This window comes from Fusarium phalaenopsidis, assembly GCF_050370095.1.
Source record: "Fusarium phalaenopsidis strain FUZ10S chromosome Unknown contig_32302, whole genome shotgun sequence".
NCBI lineage: Eukaryota > Fungi > Ascomycota > Sordariomycetes > Hypocreales > Nectriaceae > Fusarium > Fusarium phalaenopsidis.
Window position 1 is genome coordinate 1240229 of NW_028145405.1, and position 15388 is coordinate 1255616.

At 55.8% G+C, this 15388-nt stretch overlaps 4 protein-coding genes across 4 annotated transcripts; 2 read left to right on the top strand and 2 right to left on the bottom strand.

Annotated features, from left to right (window-relative positions):
• Positions 1 to 3239: 3239 nt before the first annotated feature.
• On the top strand, positions 3240 to 4931 carry LRP88_07767 (citrate (Si)-synthase CIT1; the record flags this gene model as incomplete). The annotated part of the gene is made up of 4 exons (XM_083244284.1): positions 3240 to 3350; positions 3425 to 3489; positions 3634 to 3827; positions 3889 to 4931. 4 exons carry the CDS (start codon positions 3240 to 3242, stop codon positions 4929 to 4931), a joined length of 1413 nt encoding a protein of 470 aa, XP_083098778.1.
• Positions 4932 to 6770: 1839 nt separating this feature from the next.
• LRP88_07768 (mitochondrial FOW-1 like protein) lies at positions 6771 to 7833 on the top strand (the record flags this gene model as incomplete). Its single annotated transcript, XM_083244285.1, has 3 exons — positions 6771 to 6996; positions 7050 to 7722; positions 7779 to 7833. The coding sequence occupies 3 exons, from the start codon at positions 6771 to 6773 to the stop codon at positions 7831 to 7833; spliced, it is 954 nt and encodes a 317-aa protein (XP_083098779.1).
• Positions 7834 to 8619: 786 nt separating this feature from the next.
• LRP88_07769 (WD40 repeat domain-containing protein) lies at positions 8620 to 11725 on the bottom strand (the record flags this gene model as incomplete). Its single annotated transcript, XM_083244286.1, has 2 exons — positions 8620 to 11403; positions 11465 to 11725. The coding sequence occupies 2 exons, from the start codon at positions 11723 to 11725 to the stop codon at positions 8620 to 8622; spliced, it is 3045 nt and encodes a 1014-aa protein (XP_083098780.1).
• A 631-nt stretch (positions 11726 to 12356) lies between these two features.
• LRP88_07770 (medium-chain fatty acid-CoA ligase FAA2) lies at positions 12357 to 14623 on the bottom strand (the record flags this gene model as incomplete). The annotated part of the gene is made up of 3 exons (XM_083244287.1): positions 12357 to 12462; positions 12520 to 14113; positions 14191 to 14623. The coding sequence occupies 3 exons, from the start codon at positions 14621 to 14623 to the stop codon at positions 12357 to 12359; spliced, it is 2133 nt and encodes a 710-aa protein (XP_083098781.1).
• Between the last annotated feature and the right edge of the window lie 765 nt (positions 14624 to 15388).

Genomic DNA, 15388 nt, shown 5'->3' on the forward strand with positions numbered 1-15388 from the left:
GTTGTCAGGAACTGTAGTCGCCGACGAGCTACGCGCGATGCCTCAATATGCACTCCAGGGAAGACGAGATCCGGGGCGGAGATGTCCAGATATGGGCGAAACCACGCTTTGGCGGAAGCCTGTAGCACGGGAGAGCAGAGACGAGAGGAGATTTCCCCAGTGCGGTGTTTCTTTTTTGGCCGCGTTGTTTGGTACGAAAGTTCAGAACCCTTTTACGCGATCGCGACTGGTGAAGTGTACGAGAGCAAAAGTCTGCGTTGCAGATACGATAGAAGGCAGACCTCAGGAGTACGGTACGGTACGACTTGCGCGAGAGAAAAGCTCTTCTACTGTTGCGTCAGGAGCGCGACGAGGTCACAAGATGCTGAGTGATCTGCAGCGGCGAAAGCCAACCAGACCGTCTAACAGATGGCCGTCAGTACTAGACAATGTCGAGAAAAGTGCACAAGAATAGAGCGCCGATGCTGGCTGCTGTTGCCTTGATGGGCGTCGTCGTCGTTGATGCTGTGTCTGATGGTCGTCGTGAGGTGACGATGATGGAGTGATGAAGAGGGAGGAAGAAAAGGTGATGCGAGGAGTATGACAGGTGGAGCACGTGTTGAGAGCCGCGGTTGGCCAGAGGCAGCCTTCGTTCTCCCACTTGCCGTGGTTTCTCCGAAACGGCACCTGAGGCAGCTCAAGTGTGAAAAATCTTGCGGTTTGTTCGAGGTGGGGGATGGTCACGTGAATTATAGACGGGCTGTTACTCAAAGGGTAGTTGCACCGTATATCCGCGTTGATGCCGAGAGACGCCTCTTTTGGCGATCGATCCAGCACTGACTAACAGATCAACAACAACGACAAACTACGGCCCTGCAAAGGGGAAGGCAATCCCGTCAAAGCGCGAATTTCGGCCGAGCCTGCCTACGAGGTAAAGACAAGAGAGAAGTGCGTTGTTTTAATAGCGCTCGGTCATCAGTCACCGAAGAGAAAAGAGCCAAGGATGTCCTGGACGGCCTGGGCGGCCTGGGCCACAAGGCGCCCCGTGAGACGCATGGCTGATAATTAATAATGGGAATCGCACAGGACAGGGCCCACGATACACGACGAGCGTCGCTGTTGGAGACTGGCAAGCGCGGAGGCAACAAGTAAAGGCCAATTGATTACCGAGTTCAGGGAGGTTGGAGGAATAGCCGACAATGACGACTTATCTGTGACTGCGAGACTGCCGAGCTGACCGGGTGATCGGAGACCCTGTCCTGGAACCAGTGCCTGTCGACAATCAGGGCACGACATTTTCAGATCGGATTGGGGGAACGTCTGTCTCTTTTAGACCACGGCAGCTAGGACAATCGGAGAACGTGAGGGGCAATCGAGAGCTCGCTTCTCCTCACGGTCAGCCAGCTACGCTGGATGCGATCGCTGTCCGGATGGAGGGGACTTCGGCACTCCGAGCCAGCGCCGCAGGGCCCTTCGGAGGCCCGGCGGCGGCAATGGGGTACGGGAGATCCGGACGCCCTCCACTCCAAGATTGTCCACACAGCGTGCTTGGCTGCTTGCTCTGGGCCCGCCGCTGGGGGCTATGGAGGGCGGGATTGGCCAGCCATTCGACGAGCTCCGTTACGTCCACGCTGCTTCCCTGCGACGTTAGCAGGAACCCATCTGACGTCAAAGCCAAACCGCGACGCTACGTCGCAGCAGGACGACATGTGGCCGAGGTCCCCCGAAGCATGAACGAAGAACATCTCCACTTCTTCGTTCGAAGGGGGCGGGCGGTGCTCTTATCAATTCTCGGTCTGCCAATGGAGCCCAGAGGCATAACCGAAAAATGATGGAGCAGCACGGGATGCCCTCCAGTGGTTGCTGCACCCCGGGCGCAAACAGGATGTACCGGTACGGCGCAGTTGGGTACTGTAGGTTGTCATGATGGAGTCGCGAGGGCAACGCAACGGGGGGACCTGGTTAGCAAGATCTTGAATGCACCGTCACGTTTCTTCTTCTGCCCCGGCCAGTCTCGCTACGGCAAGCTCCTGAGCTGCACTGCGTAGGATTACGTAGGATGAAATGCTCACTTTCTTTCTGGCAGAGCACACGAACACCCTCCTGTTCCTCAGGGCTGCAGCCGCAAGCCCTCAAGATCCAGCCCTCCTCCCTCTCTCCCTTTACCGACAGGCCAACACACACACAAACCCCAGACGGGAAACTGCTGGAAAGCTGTTGGGGCCGCGTCTCGGTCACTTGGGGGACGGCGTCGAATTGGAGGAGGCGTCGAGGGGCAGACCAGATGGATTGGACGGAAATTTTGGGGCTTGCAGGTTGGGGGTGGTGCAGCCGCGGCAATAATCCTTGACTGAGGACTGTGCAACCTCACTAAAAAAAAAAACAGAGACAGCAAGGAGGCCAGGTGGACATGTAGGTCCGGGACAGAGAGGTCAGGAAAAGTCGGTAGCAATTGATGACGGAATGGGGAGCTAGGCACGTCAGAGGAGGGAGGTCTGTATGGCTCGGTGACAACCTAGCGAGACGAGGGATTGGATGCCATCATGGATCGGATTGGATTGAACTGGGCTGGGCGCAAATTCTCCTACGTACAACGAAACGATACAAGATACATTTCCTCATCTGGTACTCTGTCAAGGTGTCCCCGCGAAGGCCAGTTCCGCAACCCATGCCCTGGATGGCCTTGGAGGGCACTCACTGGCTGTCCCCAGAAACCCCCCCTTGCAAATCTGCTGCAGCATGACCAAAGAAAAGAGGCAGCCCTGAGGCCCAGTGGCAGAGGGAGAAAAAAAATTGCCTAGACCCCTGTAGCATGCCCGTCCCTGGGAGAAACCTGCAATTCCCGCCCCGCAAGTCCCGTTACCTGGCGCTCCACGCTGCGCTGCTGAGCTCCGCTCCACGGGGCCTTGGCTGTCTCCATGCTTCACGGGCCCCGTCCCCCCGGCCCCCGAGGTAGGTTGAGAGGAGGAGGAGGCGTTGAGAGGGTCACGGGCAGCCAAGTACTGTACGTAGGTGTGCTGTAGGTGTAGGTGTATGGATCAATGGTAATGTCTTCGGCCGGGGCGGGACATGCCTGAACCAAAAAAGCAGGTATTTTTTTTCTCCTCGGGCTCCCGTCCAGCTCGAACCTGCGCCTTTTTATTAACCTCGTCCTCCCCTTAAACCTTTTCTCCCCTCCTCTCATATACCGTCCTCTTCCTCTCCCGGCACCTCCGCCACTTGATCTGTTCCTCTTCTTTGCATCATCACATCCTCTCACAATGGCTTCTGTTACCCGTCTCAGCAACGCTGCCCTGCGGGCTACCCTCCGCTCCTCTCCCGTCAATGGCTCTGCCTTCAACGCTGTGCGATGCTACTCTGCCAAGACCCAGGTAAGCTTGCTGTCCCCGAGCCCAATGGCTCTTTGTATGTGTGCGCAGCAGACGCTGACAGCGATCCCTCATAGACCCTGAAGGAGCGATTCGCCGAGCTGCTGCCTGAGAAGATTGAGCAGGTCAAGGCCCTCCGAAAGTCAGTCGCATTCCCCTCCCTCGGCTTATTGTTGGCCGACGTTCGGCCATGTTCGGAGCTTGAAGCACGGGCATGTGCTTTCAGCGCCGGCATAGCATGTGAGCAGCAAAAATATTGAGCACTCGAGCTGACATGCATGTACAGGGAGCATGGCTCTAAGGTCGTTGACAAGGTCACCCTCGACCAGGTCTACGGTGGTGCCCGTGGCATCAAGGCCCTCGTCTGGGAGGGTTCCGTCCTCGACGCTGAGGAGGGTATCCGATTCCGTGGCAAGACCATCCCCGAGTGCCAGGAGGTTCTCCCCAAGGCTCCCGGTGGCAAGGAGCCTCTTCCTGAGGGTGAGTAGACATGTGTTGCGTATGTGCGCGTGCCATTGTGTACTAACGTCGAACCCTTCAGGTCTCTTCTGGCTTCTCCTGACCGGCGAGGTCCCCACCGAGCAGCAGGTTCGCGACCTCTCCGCTGAGTGGGCTGCCCGCTCCGACCTCCCCAAGTTCGTCGAGGAGCTCATCGACCACTGCCCGACCGACCTCCACCCCATGGCCCAGTTCTCTCTGGCCGTGACCGCTCTCGAGCACACCTCCAGCTTCGCCAAGGCCTACGCCAAGGGTATCAACAAGAAGGAGTACTGGGGCTACACCTTTGAGGACTCCATGGACCTCATTGCTAAGCTCCCCAACATTGCTTCGCGCATCTACCAGAACGTCTTCAAGGGTGGCAAGGTCGCTCCCATCCAGAAGGACAAGGACTACTCTTTCAACTTTGCTAACCAGCTCGGCTTCGGCGACAACGCTGACTTTGTTGAGCTCATGCGTCTGTACCTGACCATCCACACTGACCACGAGGGTGGCAACGTCTCTGCCCACACCACCCACCTCGTCGGCAGCGCTCTCAGCTCTCCCTTCCTCTCCCTGGCTGCCGGTCTCAACGGTCTTGCCGGTCCCCTGCACGGCCTGGCCAACCAGGAGGTGCTCAACTGGCTTACCGAGATGAAGAAGTCGATTGGCGACGATCTCAGCGACAAGGCCATCACCGACTACCTCTGGTCCACCCTCAACGCCGGCCGCGTCGTCCCCGGCTACGGCCACGCCGTCCTCCGCAAGACTGACCCCCGCTACACCGCCCAGCGCACCTTTGCCCAGCAGAAGATGCCCGACGACCCCATGTTCAAGCTCGTCAGCCAGGTCTACAAGATCGCCCCCAAGGTCCTCACCGAGCACGGCAAGACCAAGAACCCCTACCCCAACGTCGACGCCCACTCTGGTGTCCTCCTCCAGTACTACGGTCTCACCGAGGCCAACTACTACACCGTCCTCTTCGGTGTGTCGCGCGCCATTGGTGTCCTTCCCCAGCTCATCATCGACCGCGCCTTCGGTGCTCCCATTGAGCGACCCAAGTCTTTCTCCACTGAGAAGTGGATCGAGCTCGTCAAGAAGCTGTAAGGGGATAAAAGCAAAAGGGGAAAAGGACGAGGACGGCATGTTGTGGAATACGAGGAGGACAGCCAGGAGATGGGCAGAATGGATTGCCAACTCGGTGGCACTTGTACAATACAACGGGACTGTTTTCGTTTGGTAATGAGAAGTCGTCGCAGGAGCGGCGATTGAAATGAAATGATTTCCAGCTTTACTCTTTGTCTACATTGTCATGACCGTGAAGAATGAATTACTGAATTCTAATTTACCATATCATGGCCTTTGATGCAGAACGGATTGTGTGCCGATCACTTACCATCCCGCGATGGCGTCCGCCATGTCTTTGAATTTTGACGCGTGCGCAGGCGTTGACCCCAAAGCTTCAATTCAACGGTACCTGAGCCATCGGTACTAGGATCAAGCCAAGCGCAAGTACCGTGAAGTGAGAGCTCGCGCACAGGCCTTTCTTTGGCCCCAAAAGCTTCCCCTCCAAAAAAGCGAAAAAGGGCCCTTGTCGCAAACAGAAACAAGAAAAAAAAAAAACAACGTGGGCTCGGTGAGAGATTGCACCGATGGAATCCGGGGGTGGTTCAGGGGGCTTGCTCAACACTCAGCAGTTGGGTACAGAAAGGTGGAGGGCGTTGAGGGGACGAGGGTCCTAATTCGACAGGATGGGCTCAGCTCCTGGCAGGGGGGATAGAGAGAAGCCGTTTGTTGTGTTGGATTTCGGAGGCGGTGGCTGAAGTTGATACCTAAAGAGGTAATTGAAGGATGGAAGAGGCTGGCTTCTCCTTATTTATTTTTTTTGGTGGTTTCGTAATGATTGAAGTGACTGACGTTGGATTGACAGAGGCTGAAGGTTTGTGTGTGTCTATTCCTGGCTGAGGTCAGGCTTAGAAGTAACTCGGATCAGCAACTGTCATCAAATGAACAGACAGTCACAAGTAAAAAGGAATAGCAAGTCTAGAACGGCCGTGAAGCCTCTGGGGAGCTGGAGAGAGCAAGACCTCCGCTGTCACAAGCCATTTTTCGCATCATGTCGGCATCTATCTAATCCCTCCTGTCGGTAACTGATGGATCTTGCCTTGCACCACGCGCACCCACCCCCGGATTTCACATGGGCTGATGATTCGAGATGGATCTTATCTCACCCGAAATTCTCGGCTTCCATCCATCTCAACCTACTGTACGCCAAATGTTTACTCAGATAGAGGTCAGCCAGTATTTGCCTCTTTGGGGTATAAGGTTCAACATCCCCTGAGATGGAAATCTACTCCCATTTTTATCCTGTAAACCAATCTATCTCGTGTTGAACAGCATCGACAAGTAAATCGTGCCAAGTTTTCCCCTGTGCAAAAGAACAGAGCAACAACACCAGCAAACAAAAAAGACACGTGCAAATCCCTTGAATCGTATCCCCCTCCCCCTTCGACCCGGGTTTTCGCGTGCCCTCCAACCTCGGTCTTCCCTCCGCAGTTCTGTCTCTGCGGCCCCCCTCCCCCTCGGATCCTCAACGCCTCCGTACTCGGGCACCCATCCCGATCGCAGTGTTCCCCCAAGCATTATTTTTTTAGTACTAGCTAGGTGTGTTGTACAGGTAGCTCATCACTTTTTGCTTCAACTTGCTTCTTTGCTTTGTATTGTCGCTGTCTGACTCAGCACATTTTATCCCTCCCACGGCCACTCACTGCCCATTGGCCTTCCCCCCCCACCCTGGCAAGTTTCCACGCACGCCTCTAGCTTCCCACCCTCCGCTTCTCTTTCTCCCTCCTACATACTTTTCCTCCTCCATCTAACACCTTTTTTTGCGAAGAAGCTCCCTTTTCCCTTGGTCAGGGCCCTCATTCTGCGACACATCCCAAAGTCATGGCTGCCATCCGTACCGACCTTCCCGGCCCCATTGGGGACAAGAAGCTGGAGAAGAAGCCCATCAAGTTCTCCAACTTGCTGCTGGGCGCCGGCCTCAACATGTTCGAGGTGACCACCCTGGGTCAGCCTCTCGAGGTCGTCAAGACTACCATGGCTGCCAACCGAGGTGACGGCATGGCCAAGGCTTTGGGACGCGTCTGGTCCCGCGGTGGTCCTCTGGGCTGTAAGTCGATCATCTCCTTTCTCCTGGCTGCTTGTTCGCTAACCCCCTCCGAGTCTACCAAGGTCTCATCCCCTGGGCCTGGATCGAAGCTTCCACCAAGGGCGCCGTCCTTCTCTTCGTCGCCTCCGAGGCCGAGTACTACGCCCGTGTCGCTGGCGCCTCCGAGTTTGGCGGTGGCATCATCGGTGGTATCACCGGTGGTGTCGCTCAGGCCTATGCCACCATGGGCTTCTGCACCTGCATGAAGACGGTCGAGATCACCAAGCACAAGATCGCCGCCACCGGTGTCAAGCCCCCCTCCACCTGGCAGACCTTTGGCGACATCTACCGCAAGGAGGGTATCCGTGGCATCAACAAGGGTGTCAACGCCGTCGCCATCCGCCAGATGACCAACTGGGGTAGCCGCTTCGGTCTGAGCCGTCTCGCCGAGGGCTGGATCCGCTCCGCCACTGGCAAGAAGGAGGGCGAGAAGCTCTCTGCTGGCGAAAAGGTCATTGCCAGCGCCGTCGGTGGTGGTCTCAGCGCCTGGAACCAGCCCATCGAGGTCATCCGCGTTGAGATGCAGAGCAAGAAGGAGGACCCCAACCGTCCCAAGAAGATGACGGTTGGCAACACTTTCAAGTACATCTACGAGACCAACGGTGTCCGCGGTCTCTACCGTGGCATCACCCCCCGTATCTCTCTGGGTATCTGGCAGACGGTCTGCATGGTTGCGTTTGGTGACATGTGAGTTTCCCCGCAGCCAATCAAGTCGGCTATATACTAATCCAACTCAACCACAGGGCCAAGGCTTATGTCGAGAAGCTGACCGGCGATGCGGTTACTGCTAAGCATTAGAAGGCGTTAGGGGAGCGTTATAACATGGCTCAAAGGGGGTTTATATATGGGTCGTCAGTTTTATATGGGTTTGGATTTGGGTTCATGTAACGAGTGATGCGGGTCGGTCATGTCCTGTATCAGGGAGACGCGCGTATGCTGTATGCTTTTACTGTGTGATCTCTAGCTGTAGACGAGCTCTCAGCCCTATGGGTTGGTCAAAATAGACGGAAAACGTGTGCGCATCTTGTCGATGGCGTTTCACTCGCAGTCAAATTGGGGTAGCTTCGGTAGCTCCCGACGTATGCAGGAGCTGTAGTGGTAGCATAACCGTCCGCGACGTGCATGCTCATGGCTGAAACAGCCATATTGTTACCATTGCCTTCATCCTCTCTCATTGAATGTGTCAACTAGAACCTAGGAGCCATCTTGAGCTCATTAAACACTGACTTCAGAAACAGAGGCTATTCTGGCCTCCGGAGCGAGTTCGGATGCTCAACCGCGGCTGTCGGGCCGTCCCGGGATGATCAAGGGCGAGGTCGGAGATCTATTGACGCAGGTTACCCGGTAGGCAGAGCTGATGGATCCAAGTTTCAAACATTCGTGGAAAAGGCCTGTGTGTGGGTTCGTTTCTCCATCCGGGGGTGGGGGTCATCTGTATCTCGCTATACTGTTGGCCAGCAATTCAGTTACAAACAGATCAACTGAAATTTATAGCAATGTGTGTTTATTAGCAAGAGATAGTCATCACTACAAGCGTTAACCGGCAACACTGTGCCGTGATATGTAATCCTAACATGAGGTGTCCTAAACACCAAGCGGCCTATCAGGCATCTCCTCATATCTAAACCCCCAATCCTCCTCGACAGTAAGCAACGCACCAGCCTTGACAAGCTCATCCATCTCCTCACTCGGCAGCTGGCCTATATCTAAATCTCGGCTTTGGTTCTGAGTGTGGACGGTTTGAAGGCGCTCGTTCGGGGGCCCTGGTTGCTTGACCCGGCGCACGGAGCGGCGCCGACCGCCGAGGCTAGCGGCTTCGCTGTCTTGCTGCTGGCGCTCAAAGTCGGCAAGGAGGGGTAGTGACGGGTCGCCGTCAAGGTGCGCATCGCGGCGAAAGAAGCCCGTCGAGGCATAATCAGGTCCCTGGACGGCGCCGATGACAGGGTTATTTGTGAGAGAAAGCTGTTTGGTGTCGAGGTATGTGCGGCGGGTGTAGGTGCCGATGTCGCAGTCGGAGAGGTCGGAGTCGGACACGGCGTCGTCGTCCGAGTCGGCGCCGGGTGGGTCCGGCTCGGAGTGCGGGATGAGGGGTTTCGGTCGGCGGATTCGCCGATCGGTCCCGGGGAGGGTCATGAAGTGCGACTCTGGCGTGTCGCGCTCGTCCACCGAGAGGACAAAGACGCGGCCCGTCGCGTCTCCGATGGCGAGCTTGGAGTTATCTGGGGAGGATCCGCCATAGGCGATCGGTCCGGGAGCCGTGAGGATGTCTCGCACAAAGGGCTTTTCCCCCTTGCGCACGTTCCAGACCTTGATGACGCCGTCACTGGATCCAGTGTAGAATCGATCCGGCGAGGAGCCCCATGCTGTGAACTTGACACCGGTGTCCTCCTTTTCTCGGTCTCCGCAGTATTCTTCTATCGGCTTCCCATGCCGGAGAGTATGAATCGGTTTGTCGCCCTGGGCTGTATCCCATACATATACCTTGCCATCTGTGCACGCAGCAGTGACATAGGCGTGAGCGACCGAGTTTGGCATGATTGTAAGCTCATTAATATCTGAGGCGTAGCAGTCTAGTGCCTGGAACTGGCCATATCCTCCATCCGCGCGCTCCCTATCACGCTGGAAGACATGCACCTGCGTCCGGATCTTGTGGCCAACCACATTCAGGCCCGTGGGCGTGGTGGCGATGATGAAGCGTTGCAGGTTCGGGTGCCATGCGACTTCAAAGACGTTTGCCGTTGAGGCTGTCATGACGGGGATCCGGCGACCTCCCTCGGCATTCCATAGTGTAATCTCTCCAGAGTTTCTCTTCTCTTCGGGAATATCGTGATCGTCGCCACTGCGGCTACGAGGGGAATATCCAACTAGAAGCAAATGCTGTGTCCCCGGTGCTCGTCCCCATTGCATGGTTGCTGGAAAGTAAGCCCACTTGTCGGAGCCATCAGCGTCAGTTCGTGAGCAAGAAAAGGTCTGGTAAGGGCTGTCGGCAATGTTGTTCTTGTTGACGGTGTAAACTCGCACAGCATCCGTGGGTGAGTCTGCGGCTGTGGCTACGCGGCCGGATCCATCCTTTGCGGCAGCTACAAAGTTGACGTTGCCTGTGTGCTGCCATGTTGCGATGGCTTCCATATTCTCGCCATTCGGGTCAACCTTCCACACCTTGACCGTCTTGTCAAAGCTCGAAGTGTAGGCCAGGTCATTAAGCTGGTCGTAATCTGATGACACGACTGACGAGTATAGCCATGGATCCTGACTTCGGCGCATCGCCTCTGTAGAATTCTCTCCCTTTTCCACATGCGGCCGCGGTATTCGGTGGTCGGGAAAGGCGCGCAATGTGCCCTTGCTCGTAGAACAGAGGAGCAAGTTGCCCGGCTTGTTGTATTGTTGGTTGTGTGTATCGGAATGCGCTGTGGTTCCGCAGAGGAAACTGTTGTTGGAAACCCATGCGCCAGTCGTGATGTCGCCCGCGCAGTTGGTAAATTCGGCCACCACCTCGAATTCGTCCTCGCGTAATGTCTTGAACTCGTTCTGAAAGTTGACGTATCTTCTCGTTCGGTGAAAGCCTTTGTTTCCGTACAACTCACGTGCTAGAAGGAGTGAGGAAAGTTGGCTGGTTCGTTTCGTTTGGGCCTGTTGTTTGCTAGGTCCTTCACTTAATGATAACACTCGGAGGTCGTTAGGGGATGTGGCCTGTCCCGCCAGCAAGTCCGAGCAGAAGTTGCGAATGTCCTCGATAGACCTCCCCTTGATGCTGTTTCCGACCAATGTTGGGATGTTGTATCTCATACATCGTTGCGCAAGCGCTTCGTATGTCGCCGGGACGGGTATTGTTTCGTACGCTGAAAGACATTTGGCGATTTCTGCAACTTCTTCGGCGGTAAAGTCGACATGATAGGCGGTGGGTTGTGAGACGACCGTTCTATTAACCCTCACCGGCTTCTTTGTTCCCTCCTCGATGGCCTTGCGATCTGATGCTGTTCGATATGGGCGCGCGTCGAGTTGGTAGAATCGGTTCTTGGGTTTTGGCTCGCGCCGCTCTCGGGACTTGTAGGGCGGCGGTTCGAGGTTCTCAAATGGTGTTGAGGGCTTCGTAGGGGGTGTAGGCACAGCAAGAGGCTTTGGTATTGTGGTGAGTATTGTTGCTGGTTTTGTATTCGAAAGTGTAGGTTGATGGTGGTATTCCTTTGACTCGTTAGTCACCCTCTCTGTAGCCTCAACCTTTGTCACACCTACTCCCGTTGCTGCGAGCCTCTTGACGCAGTCGCGCGCCTGCGCCCCCAGCCAGGCCTCATCCTGCGGAAGAAGATAACCGCCCGTCTCGTCCCATCGTGTGCGAAAGAAGTTGCTCCCTGTGAGCTCGGTGAGCGTCTAGATAGACCCTTTGTTAGCAAACTCTAACCCACATGCCTTGACCGCGGCCTCTCCGTACCCCTATCGCAATGTCATTGACGCGGTAAACACTCGCTGACAGTGTCCCGATGGCTCTGCTGACGTGCGGTACGACTTGTTGGTTTAGACAGTCCTTGACCGGTCTCCAACGCGTCTCGCTGTGATCGACGCGACGGCGCTTTTGGGGTGGTTCGTCGCGGGGCGGCGGAATAGTGGTTAACAGCGGGAGCGGCACCACAGGCGGACGGCCGCCACCGTCGTTGAATGGCCTGGCAACAGTTGCTGTCAGCCCGAAACTCATTGGGAAAAAGCCTGACAGCTTGGGTATGTAAAGAGGGCCAAGATAGAAGGCGATTCAACGCCTTCCAGGTGGTAATAGCGGAAGCTGGGGGAGTTCACTTACCACATCGCCCCGTTTAGCGGAGGTTGCGAGGTTACTAGGCAGCTAGAGGGCCTAGGCACGGGGATTAGTGGGTATAGAAGGCGGAAAATCCTTAACCCGGCTCATTAAGATACTAATACTTATAGGTTTTATCTAATACTAGCTTATAAGACCTTTTAAAGCTATTAGCAGTATATAGTTATATTATTAGTAAAATTTGCTATTAAGTAGTTATATAATAAAATCCGCCCCCTTTAACTATATTTATACCTCTTTATTAAAGGAATAGCTTCAGGTCTGGACTGTCTTTTAAACCTGAATTAATAAAAGAACCCCGGTTTCTCAGTAAGCAGTTATGCAGGTATTCCTCCAGGTGCGAAGCCTGGCATTCACATGCGGATTCGTTGTCAATTGGAATCAGTTCAATGTGGTGGTAGTATTTCAGTCATATACAAGGTCAAGTCGCTAACTACCTCCTAACATACACACTATATCTTCAATGGACCTCTGACGCCAAAATAAATGTTTAAGCCCTCTACAACTTCCTATCTTACAGCTTGCTCTTGCCAGTGGACTCCTGGGAGTTGAGCTCCTCGTACAGGCGGTCCAGGTGGTCCCGGAAGGCCTTGGCCGTCTGAGGGCGCTTCAGCTTCAGCCTATTTTTTACTTTGTTAGCCAACCAGTAAACGTCATTTTTGGGGTATAAAACTTACGTAGGAGTGAACAACCCGTTGTCGATAGTAAAGGGGTCAATCTCGAGGTGGACATTGCGCACTTTCTCAAAGCTATTAAACTTGTGCTTGCGACCAATGTCATCCAGGAGCTTGAGGAACTTGGCCTTCACCTTGGGGTTGTTGGCCGCCTCCCGGAGAGCTGCAACCTCGCTGGGGGCGATAGTCTCCTGCAGGATCTTGCTGGCGAATGGCGCAAAGTTCTCGACGTCAATGCCAAAGATTCCGACCAGCGACGACTGGGTGCCGTCGCCGTGGACGTAGGCCATGGTGATGAGGTTGGTGCTGCCCATGTAGACGTTTTCGATGCGCTCGGGGGAGATGTACTCGCCCTGGGCCAGCTTCAGCACGTTCTTCTTACGGTCGATGATCTTGAAGCGGCCCATCTTGTCGACCTCGGCGATATCACCACTGTGGAACCATCCGTCGGGGTCGAGCGTCTTGGTGGTCTCCTCCTCGTTCTTGTAATACTCGCGGAAGATGACGGGTCCGCGTAGCAGGAGCTCACCGCGAGGGTTGGGCTTGTCATCCACCGTGTAATCAAACTCTGGCACCGACTCGAGGCAAACTTCAACGCAGCACATGGGGCCACCAATGTTGCCGAGGGTGAAGTCGCCTCGTGCCTGGATGGTTCCGACGGCATACGTTTCCGTCATGCCGAATCCCTGGGCAAAGTGGTTGCCAAAGGCAGCGCGGAGGAACTCCTGAACATCCGGGTCGAGCTGGGCACTGCCACTGACCATGCTGTGAACCTTTTGGAGACCAACAGCGGCCTTGACCTTAGGCGTCCAGATTCTATCGTACAGGAAGTGTGAGTTGGAGGCCTTGCCGGGGGCTGCTCGCATGTTGGCCTTCTTGGTGTTGATGACACGCCGAGACAGGGCGCCTCGGACACCGTCCGCCTCAATGGTGGCGGTTCGAATAGCCGAGTTGAAGCGGTTGAAGAGTCGTGGTACAGAAATGAAGCCAGTGGGCTGGAGAATCTTCATATCGTCAACCAGACCGAGGATATCGCCTCGGAAAAAGCCAACAGCTGAGCCTTCAGCAAATGCGATCTGGTCGATGAGACGGCCGTAGATATGCGCAAGAGGCAGATACGACATGTGAACGTCCTTGGGACCTGGACCAACGTTTCCGTTGGTTCTTCCACCCGCAATAGCAGCCACAGCATTCTTGTGGGTGATCAAAACACCCTTGGGGTTGCCAGTGGTGCCAGAGGTGTAATTGATGGTGCACACGTCATCGGGGACCGGGCCTCGAGGCGCAAGTCCAGACCTCGCACCAATCTCCTCAACCTGAGCCATGGAGAAAATCTGGATACCATGATGAGAGGCGATTTCGTTGAGAACCGCAGCCTTGGTGTGGGAAGCCAGCTCGCCATGGTCCAGAGGGTCCAGAGACACGATGAGCTTCAGGCCGGGGAGGCGAGGCGACATCTTGAGGAGGACGGGGATATGAGGCAGAGAGCAGACAACACAGGCGACTTCGGCATGGTTGATGATGTACTCGGTTGTGTCAGGGCCGAGTGTCTCATAGAGGGAGACGGAGTAGAGAGACTGAGAAACAAGGCCAAGGTCTACCAAGACATGTCAGACTTCACACTTACACGCGCATGACGGCCCGTGTCGCGGAGCTCGAAGGGGGAGGTCTTACCAGTTATCTGCCACTCGGCGCGGTTCTGCGACCACAGTGCCACGCCGTACTTGTCGGCCGGGTAGTTGATGGCCTTGTGGATCTCGACAATGCCGGCGCCAAAGTTCTTCCTCCGGGCGTCAACCTGGGCGTAGCTGAGCCAGTCGTACTTGTCCTCCCACTTCTGAGAAGCTGGGTTCCAGTGACGGGTGCCGAGACAGTTGGCATTGGGCCACTTCCGGGCGCTCCTCTCAAAGACGTCGTGTGTCGAATGCACCTCGGGCTCTAGCGTGGTGATGAGAGGCCCGTCGCGGACGGCCCAGTGACGGTAGACGGGGGATCGGTTGGGCCGCTCGGAGCCGGGGATCGGAAGACCGTAGGGGGAGCCCGGGGGCGGAGGAGTCGAGAGCTTCTTGTACAAGGCGGCATAGTCCTTTTCTGTCTGAGGCGCCATGGTCGCGAGGGCGAGTCGTCAACGGTCGACGCTGGAGGATGGATCGGAGGAAGCGGCCCGGGAAGGCGAGGCGAGACAAGACAAGACACGGAGCCGATGGGAGAGTCTGGGGACGCGGGGAAGGAGTTTGGATCTTGGGTCTTGTACTTGGAGGAAGCAAAAAGGACAATGGCGATGGTGACTTAGGAGAAGGTTCTACTGTCGTGGACGACCCAGACAAGCAAAGCAAGGGATGAGGGAGAGACACGGGGAGAAATAACAAGAGAGAAACAGACGACGGCGACTGGATCGGAGGGGATTGGGTTTTTGAGCAGCTCTACTGTACGGTACTGGTACTAATGGACACCCAAGCCCCCGACGACGCCATCGGCTTCCAAGGTTCCAACGTCAAGCTTGGAGAGGAGGGACCGAGGCGCCGCACCTTTAAACCCCATGTGCCTCGGCAGCCCCAGATTTTTTTCTCCATCCATCTCTCGACTGGGGGACTGGGGCACCGCCGGGCCTCTGCATGGCCCCGAAGCATGGGGAAATTGGCCTCTCTGTGACTGGCTGGTTCGGTCTGGTTTGTCGCGAACAGGACAATAAATCGTCGTCGGCGTGGGCGGATGGTGCTGGTTCCGCAGAGAAAGAACTCGGGCATGACCTTATTCAGAGGTTTGAGCCGAGGCCATGACCTGGAGATGGCAAGATGGGCACCGGACTGAATCGCCCTAGACGACTTGGCGAGGGTCCATGTTATGGAGAGAATGCGGGGGTGGTCGCCAT